Here is an 8,936-nt window from a genome sequence, read left to right as displayed (position 1 = left end):
TGGATGATAAAGTTTTCAGTTCGGTTTCAGCCGGCTCCTCTTTTGAAGGACAGTGTGTTGTTTTGTATCTTTGGGATTTAAAATGTCTCTCAGTTCCAGTCAAAAGTTCATCACAATTTCAAATTTATTGCTTTTTGTGTTCTTGTATTCTTTTGTTGTTATCGTTTAAAATGGCCTCAAAACAACAATATTATCGTTTATCACAATAACTTCTGGCACAATTTATCGTCCAGTTAAATTTATCGTTGTGACTCAGCGTTTTCTTGGCTTCTCTGTAACGAGTTGCGTTCATGAAAGTCGTTATTTTAGACGCTCCGAGCTGCAGGTGGTTCCTGCTGAACTTGAGTCCGTCACCGAGCGAATCCGGGTCAGTGCTTCTGTCCGCTCTGGTTACAGGGCGGCTTCACACACACACACACACAGAGCTCACACACACACTGACACACACAGAGAGAGCTCTCTCTCACACACACACACACACACACACTGAAGACTCGACACACAGCCTGGTTTCATCCAGTTCTTTATTTCTGAATCTTTTCATCTACTGGAGTGATTTTTACACAAACCTGATTCCTTTATGATTCCACACTCTTAACTAGAAAACTACAATACTGTATGTTTATATACAACACACACACACACACACACATTAAAGTAAAGGAGATTAGCACAGGTGTTTTCAAATGAAATGCAATAAAAGCACAAATTAGCACAGAAACAACAAGATATAAAAACAGTTAAAAAACAAACGGTTCATATTTGTTTCTGTCCTCTGAGCTAAAGTCGACTCAGACCAGATGTTAACGTGGAGTTAGTGAGTGATATTCCTGAACAGAACTCCCTGGGTTCTGCTCCGGGCCGGTTCTGATGACCCGGTTCGGTTCTGATGACCCGGTTCGGTTCTGATGACAAGGTTCGGTTCCGTGTGCGTTGCAGTCGGCAGGTTTCCAGTAAGGCGTTCAGACAGAAGCGGATAAAGCTATAAAGTTTTATTCATGAGATAGAGAACGGTTCAGACCTTTGGGGTTAAAGATTCATTCGTCTTGATTTGCTCTGTAGCTTATATCGACCCAAAACCACAATAATCTGGATTATTCTGACAGATTTAACTGGAAAAAGTTCTGATTCTGCCACAAATTCTGACTTAACCTCACTGATAGTTCTAAAGACTTTCAGGAGTTTTCATTGGACTTTCTTTGCCGTTTTATTTATTTTCAGCCCAGAACTCAAATAAAGTCCCAGTAAGAACATTTTTCAGGTTCTGTTGGGCCACAATGTTAAAGTCGGCTTCGTGCTCGAATGAAACTGCAGCCAAGGTCCAAAGAAAAGACAAAAACCTGCAGAAGGTCTGCAGAGTTTTACTCAAGACCATCTAACATGTAACAAGTCAGTCTGGATGTGAAATGATCAGCGGTTTTCAGGCTTTCTGAAGCTTTCGGGTTTTTTGGACTTTGCCTGAATTTACCTCAGGATTAGAAGTTAAATCATTCAGGTTGAATTTTCTTCTGTTCATCTGCAGGAGGATCTTTTGTAAAGCTGTTATTGAATCCAGTGGCCTTTATTTGACCCTAATGAAGGAAACCTGACCTGAGGCTGAGGTCATCAGAGCAGGACGGCGGCGGCGTCCAGAGGCTGGCTGTGTTTCGCCGCCGCCTGAATGACGAAGCCTGAGCTGAAGGAAAACTGAACTGCAGCAAATGATCAGCAGCGAAAGTCCAAAGAAAACTGTTGAGTCTTCTCTGAAGACCAGGTTCATGAAAACGAGGAACAAAGAACCTGCATGACGCGTCAGGGCAGGACAGGAAGCGACGGCTGGTCAGTTTGAGGAACTGGCAGTTTCTCCTGGCTGCTAAGAGTTTAGAATATGTGCCTTTGTTGTCGTCCGCCGCAGGCGACCCGTGACTGAGGCGGACCGCGGTTAGTGGGCGGGGCTTCAATGCTGTGCTAAAATAAACTAAGAAACTGAACGAGTGCCCAAAGATCAGTGTAATGACAGACGTCAATCACATAAAGTGCCTGAGTAACAACAATCAGATCAGAAATCACTGTAGAACTGAAACATTATCGCAAACTACATGAAAGGACGATTTTCTTCTCTAGTACTGGGAGAAAGAACTCAGCCTGCCTGCGGTGGTGCTGCCACCTGCAGGCGCGGAGACGTACTGCAGAGACCTGGCTTCCCTCACTTCCTTTTTCACCAGAGACTTTGGTAACTCAGAGCCATTATTGCGATGCGAGACTTCTTGTTTGGCACAAGAAAAACACAATACTGCTAATAAGTTGGTGAATAAATATAGTCGGACCCTTTAAGAGGCCAGTGAGTTTGGTTAAGTAGGAGGCAGGAGGCCTTCAACCCGCAACCCATCGCCCGCTTCCCTGACCGCCCGCCGCCGCATACGGCCGGCCAACGGGAGGACGTCGTACCTCGGGTCTGATGGAGGAGGCGGAGCCTCGACTAAACTACGTGTTAATAAACCCCGTCTTAGCGAAAGCTACAAGCTAGTTTACTGTGACGCTAACCCTCCATCAAGATGCTAACAGCTACTCTCAAGATGCTAACAGCTACAATCAGGATGCTAACAGCTACAAGCGTTGGTGTTAGTTGGGTGAATGAGAGGCAGGGCGGTCCGGCTGGGACAGAGTCTCTGTAATGGCGGCTCTACACGGTGGTGGGGGGCGAGGCCTCCGTCTCCGCCTTCTGCTCCGGCGAGCAGCACAGGAAGAGGCGGCTGCCCAGGCTCTTGAAGGCGAAGCGGAAGTACATGGCGTGACCCATGGCCACGAAGGACACGGAGATGATGACGAGCAGGCCGAAGGCCTCGGGGTTGGGCGCCAGGATCACCATGATGAAGTGCAGCAGGTCGAGGAGGTAGTTCATGGAGTTCTGGACGCCGTTGATCACCCCGCGCTCCGACTCGATCACGTTCTCCTGGATGAGCTGGGTCACGGTGAGGTCAAAGGACCACAGACCTGCAGGGCAGCGGAGGAACCGGCGGTTAGCAGCAGTTAAAAGCCGCAGAGGCTCATAATGGAACATTATTGGCTTCAAAGGTTGCAAATATGACTCGTCATCTGGAGGAGATACGCCGCCGCCACGCCGCCGCTCACTTTATCAGGTGAGAAGAAGGAAACACGCTGACGCAGCAAACTGAAGCCAATCAGATTACCAGGAAAATCAGCCGGATTATTAATCTATGATTGATTTGATTTAGAATCTCCACATCATCTAGAATTGTTACAACTTTATTCTGGTAATATTATGACTAAACTTATTAAAATATTATCAAATAAATGTTGTATTATTACAATTTAAAAATTTTGACTTTTCTTATGATTTCTTATTCTGATTTCATTATTATTATTTTTTTTGTATATTTATTACAACTTTAATCTTGTAATTAAAGGATTTTTCTTTAGTCTTAAAATAAGAAAGTATTTTTTCACCAGAACCCACTGAGAACAGGGTCAAAGGTCGTTGGTTGGGTTAGCAGAGATTAAAGAAAGACTGGCAGCTTAGAGGGAGAGAGTGAAGAAAGGGAACGGCGGGTCGGGGAACGGCGGGTCGGGGAACGGGGATCTGCTCACCCATTCTGGCGGCGATGACGCCAGCGAACAGCAGGCTGACGGACATGTAGGACTGCAGCGGCGGCGGCTCGTGGGCCGGCGGCGGCGTGGTGGCGTTGGTGCTGAAGGCGGCGCCCAGGCTGTGCTCCGCCTCGGCAGGCTCTGCTGCCCCATCAGGTGGGCGTACAGGTCCTGGAAGGGCGACACGCTCAGGTCGAAGGGGCTGCCGGGGGCGAAGACGGAGAAGACGCACAGCAGGAGGCAGCAGAGCTGCGCCGTGCCGGAGATGAAGCCCGTCCGGATCAGGCCGCACTTCTTGCGGATCCAGGTGAAGGCCACGGTGCCACAGATGCCGGAGATGGCGGAGGCGCCCATCAGCAGGCTGAGGATGGAGCCGTTGAGGCCCTGCGTGTAGGCGAAGCCCGTGGTGATGCAGTCGAAGCCCAGCACCGTCATGTAGAGGAAGGCCAGCGACATGCCGGCCAGGAAGATGTCCTGCTTGTAGTAGGCCACCCAGCCGGCCCTGAAGGTCCGCAGCGGCCGGCTCGCCGCGCCGCAGCAGCCAGCCGCCTCGCCAGGGTCCGCGGCGCCGGGCGTCGAGCCGTCCATCAGCGGCTGAGACGATTCCTCAGGACTCTGGCCGTTCTCACAGTCTGTCAGGAAACAGGAAGCTTTGGATCAGCAGGTTCAAAGTTCAAACAGACGACGGAGAATCAGAAGTTTAAATCACCAGATAAAGTCGTGATTTTAAAAAACTCGTTTAACGACAGAAAAAAGTTGTTAAATGAGAAAAAGATGAGAATCAGGAGATCAGATCATTTGATTCTGATACATATTTCCTTATCATTAAGTTAAACATTAAAGAAAAATCTATCCAGTATAACTTCACCAGTTATATTTTGTGTAAGTTTTAAAATATTCCTCCTTCAGTCTGTTCAACTTCCTCATATTCAGACTTTATTCTCTTTATGGCTGTTTTGCATATTTTTTCTTGTGTTTTTTCTGTTCCTCATAATCATTTTGTCCACATCAAACTGCAGCAACGGGACGAAGTCATCGAGCAGGCAGTGTGTGTGTTTGTGTGTGTGTTTGGGGTCAGAGGTCAGGGCGCCGGTACCTTTCTGGGGGCCGAGCTGCTTGAGCTCGTGCTGCTGCTCCTTGTGTCCGGCCTTCAGGGCGAGCGCTGGCGTCTTCTGGTAGACCTTCCACAGCAGGCCGTACTCCACGCACATGGAGGCCAGGTTCCAGCCGGAGATGAAGCCGCAGCCCACGAAGTGCGAGCCGAACGCCATGATCTGGCCCACCAGCATGGGCGCCAGGATGTTGGTGAGCTGGTCGATGATCCGCACCGTGGCGTTCATGTCTGCGGGAGGAGAAACGCCACGGGGTCAGCGGGTTCACCGCGGCAGATCTCTTAAACAGCTCAGAACAATCAGGAGGACATAAAGCAATGAGAGCGAGTCAGCGGCGGCGGCGGTCCAAAGTCTGACACTCAGAGATACGAGCAGAAACTCACCGGCCAGGCTGCTGCTGTCCTGGCCGGCCACCACCACCACCCAGTCCCGCTGGATGGTGATGGAGGTGGCCGTGCTGGCCAGGTTGGCCACGTTGGCGATGCTGATGACCAGGATGTAGCAGAAGGTCTGGAGGAGAAACACAGCAGGATTTAACCTCTGACCTCTGGTTGTTTCTCATCAGCAGGTTCCATCCTGACAAAGCTGATTTTTCCTACATTCATTAAAAGCAACAAAACTATAAACTTCTGCGTTATAATATTGTCTGGTAAGCAAAACACATGTTTGTTTCCATGGTTGTGTTTCAGGTCATGTGACACATGTGATGCAGTGAAGGATTGTGGGATATTTAAAGGATCACATGAACACGACGCCACCAGCCGCTATTTTAATATGATTCATCAATTTTACAGATTATTCTGATAATTATTAAGATCAAAAAATCATTCTGCTCATTTTTTATTTCACTTCTTAAACCTTTTTATATAATATTAGAAAATCATTAAAAATGCAAATAAATAATTTAACTCATTTTTAAATAACAAAATAAACAATTTGTTACTTAGAAAAGCAAATCAAGTGGAAATCCAGTTTATACACTTTTTATAAAACTTAAAGTGAAATCATTGCTAAATATTTGATTATCTTCATATTTCTGTGCAGATTTTAACATTTATAAGCGAATAAGCAGTTAAATATTATTTCCTCAATCAGAGATTAGAAGAAGTCACATTTTTCCACAAAGTTTAGACTAAGAGTTTATTTCTTTGATTATTTTTATTTTCTGGCCCATTTGGCCACGCCCCTGTCTCTCTTGGCTCCGCCCACTTTGCTGGGATTTACTTAAACTTTGAATATGAGTAAATATTTAAATGTCTGGAAATAAAATGTTGATTTTTAAACTGTAAACAAAAGAACTGCAGAAACTTTTTAATTTGTTAAAATAATTGAATGTTATTATCTTCACTCCTTTATCGTGTATTTTGAAGAAAACTTTTGTTCAGGCCCTGAAGTTATGCGAGTTAAAGCAAATATTTTTGACAAAAAGAAACTAAAGTCAAAGGTCGAGTTCTGCTCTTATGCAAACCGACCAGAATCGATTTCTGGCTTTTGGGGGAAAAAATCTATAATTGTCTGTAAATAATTAGCAGGTAGCAGAAACGGAGCGCTGCAGGTCAGCTGGTCGTCATAAACGCGTTTTAACGACTCAAACTGACATGTTGTAAAGTTTAGGGCTCAGCTGCTGCAGTCAGCATGGCAACAGGAATCTGTCAGCAGGCGGATCAGGGACGGATTTTCCTCCGTTTGCAGTCACATGAGCAACATGAGCAACATGCTGACTGGGTGGCCTGCAACACACACACACACACACACACACACACACACACACACACACACACACACACACACACACACAAGGCAGACAGAATGCCTTCGGCTGACCCGGGTGGTCTGGTGGTTTGATTTTGGAGCTGCAGGTCGGCCCACTGGGTCGGCCTGCAGCTCCAAACCAAGCCACCAGGCCACCCACCGCACTTTTCAGCTGTGTTTAGTTTCTAGGTTTGCAGTCATTAACTCGGCCCGTTATGATAAAGTTAGTTGCAATAAACAATTATGTTGTTGTTTTGAGACCATTTTCAATAAATAAACTCTTTAATAAATAAACAAAACAACAGAAACGACAAATTAATCAATTTGAAATCACTGGAAACAAAACTGAGACCGAAGCATCCAGTTTGTGTTCGAAAAGAAAAAAGTAAATCATGCAAATATGTTTATAATTTATGCTGTGATGAACTGATCGATTGCTTATTGATCTATTGCTTATTGATCAGTGGGTCTCACCAGGATCCAGCCGTTGTAGAGCTCCACCAGCTGAGCCTTGAAGTGGAAAACCAGCATCAGCAGAACGCCGCACGTGATGACGCAACTGTTCTGGACCAGCAGCGCCGTCTGGGCCACTGTGGGAACACCGGGACCACGTCAGACCGGACCGGGCAAAACGCTGCGACCCAAACACAGCTGACCCACCCGGATCCACGCCGAGCGTTCGGACGCTCACCTTTCAGCCGGGGGTTCCTGTCCACCCAGTTGCCGATGTTGGCGCCCAGCAGCAGAACGGACCCGGCCACCACCAGGCCGTAAACGGCCGTGAGCAGCAGGCTGTTCCCGTACAGCTCCACCAGGAAAACGGCCACCGCAAAGTTCCACATCCGGTCACCCTGCAGCCAGACGCACATCCAGACTTTTCTACTTTCCGTCTCACTTTTTATTTACTTCCATTTCCATTCAATATGTTCACATATCTGGAAACTCAACATTAAAATCATTTTTTAGGGCTGTTTCTGTAAAGGAAGATTGATATGAAAGTATGTAAAGAACTTAGCAAATATAAACTGTTTTTCTACAATAATCACAGTTTTGTTCTGTGATGCTTTTATTTTTCCAATGAGACTCAGAAGGACAAGATTTTCATGTTTTGTTTGGATCCAAGATTCTCTAGAAGTAAAAAAATCAGCTAAATAGGTTTTTGTAACAAAACAACCAGCAGGAAAAACTTCAATAACCAGTTTATTAAAAATAAAAGAAAATTTGTTCTGCTTTTAAATCAATTAATAGACAATATTTTTTACTTTCTCTCTTTGGACAGATTCAGAACCCAAACACAGAGACAGCAGGTAAAATATCAGGTGAAATATCACCTGATTTCATCTGATATTCCAGGTGAAATCTGAGCTGCACTCACCCATGTAGACAGAGCATGACCCATATAGATGAGGAACCGGGCTGAGGAGAAGAACCGTCTGATGGACTCTGAGGAGACATTGAATGGTTATATATTGTTGTTGTTGTTGTTGTTGCTCGTGCAGCTCACCGCTCCATGTCTCCTTCTTGCTCGCAGTGTTGTCCATCCTGCTTCTCGCGGTTTCAGGTTCGGTTCAGGTTCGGTTCTTTGTCCAGCCGCTTTCTGCTCCAACCGTCGGCAGCAAGAAGCGGAGAAATGAAAAAGCAAAAGAAAACGCGGCGTTCCTCCTTTTCCTCCCCTCCGAACTTAGCTAACACTGTAGCTGAAGTTGGAAGGAAATGTTGTTCTGTTGCGACGGACGGGTTCGGCCCAAACAGACTGCGGCTCTGTCCGGTTCGGACCGTGGCTGCTCGGCTCTCCTCTCCTCTGTTTACGTCCCGCCGTTACATATACCCACGCTGTGACGTCACCATTTGCATGGGGCCGCGGCCCGCGCACGCGCACAGTGGGCGGGGCGACTGGAGGTTAAAGATGGCGGAACCTCCGTCACTAAATAAAACCGGTTCAGTTCTTTTCTTTTCCGGTTTGGCGACTTTTCTTCAGTCGAGAGGCTCCAGCATCAACATGTTCACAGCGAAAAACAGCGAAAACGACTCAAAACGTCCGAATCTGTCCACAAACACTAAAACGGTTTTTACCAAGAGGATCTGTGCGACCAGGGCCGGACGAAGGCTGAATGGGGCCTGAAGCAGGATTTGATTGGGCTGCCCTCGTCCTATTCAGACCTGCTGCAGAAATGTAATTGATTAATTGGGTTGAATTTGGGTTCAAATAGCCAAGCTTACAATCAGTGTTTTCTGAACAAACTGAGCTCAAACAAAAGCAAAGATTCAACTCATAGCATCAGATTCTAACTTTGTTAACTCAACAGTCCTGGTCGTGTTCAGGAACCAGCCAGGCTCAACGCTGCGGGTTCCTGGGAGGTTCTGGAACTGCAGCGTCAGCATGGAGGACTGTGCTGCAGCAGCTGGTGCTGCAGCACCTGCTGCTGGTGCTGCTGAGTTGGAAACAGGAAAACAGAACAACACAATGACTTGACAGAGTTTGGC

General features: G+C 46.6%; 1 protein-coding gene across 1 annotated transcript; it reads right to left on the bottom strand.

Moving 5' to 3' along the window:
- Positions 1 to 506: 506 nt before the first annotated feature.
- On the bottom strand, positions 507 to 8,276 carry LOC129355985 (solute carrier family 40 member 1-like). Its single transcript, XM_055025611.1, is given in 9 exon segments — positions 507 to 2,973; positions 3,589 to 3,723; positions 3,726 to 4,220; positions 4,685 to 4,930; positions 5,084 to 5,210; positions 6,927 to 7,042; positions 7,144 to 7,303; positions 7,828 to 7,895; positions 7,957 to 8,276. Coding segments are annotated over 9 exon segments (1,695 nt in total). The 5' UTR covers positions 7,994 to 8,276; the 3' UTR covers positions 507 to 2,662.
- Between the last annotated feature and the right edge of the window lie 660 nt (positions 8,277 to 8,936).

Source organism: Poeciliopsis prolifica, unplaced genomic scaffold (genome assembly GCF_027474105.1).
Source record: "Poeciliopsis prolifica strain line A6 unplaced genomic scaffold, Auburn_PproV2 SCAFFOLD152, whole genome shotgun sequence".
Taxonomy (NCBI): Eukaryota; Metazoa; Chordata; class Actinopteri; order Cyprinodontiformes; family Poeciliidae; genus Poeciliopsis; species Poeciliopsis prolifica.
The sequence above is the reverse complement of the archived record's forward strand: the minus strand, read 5'-3'. Positions and strand labels throughout refer to the sequence as shown.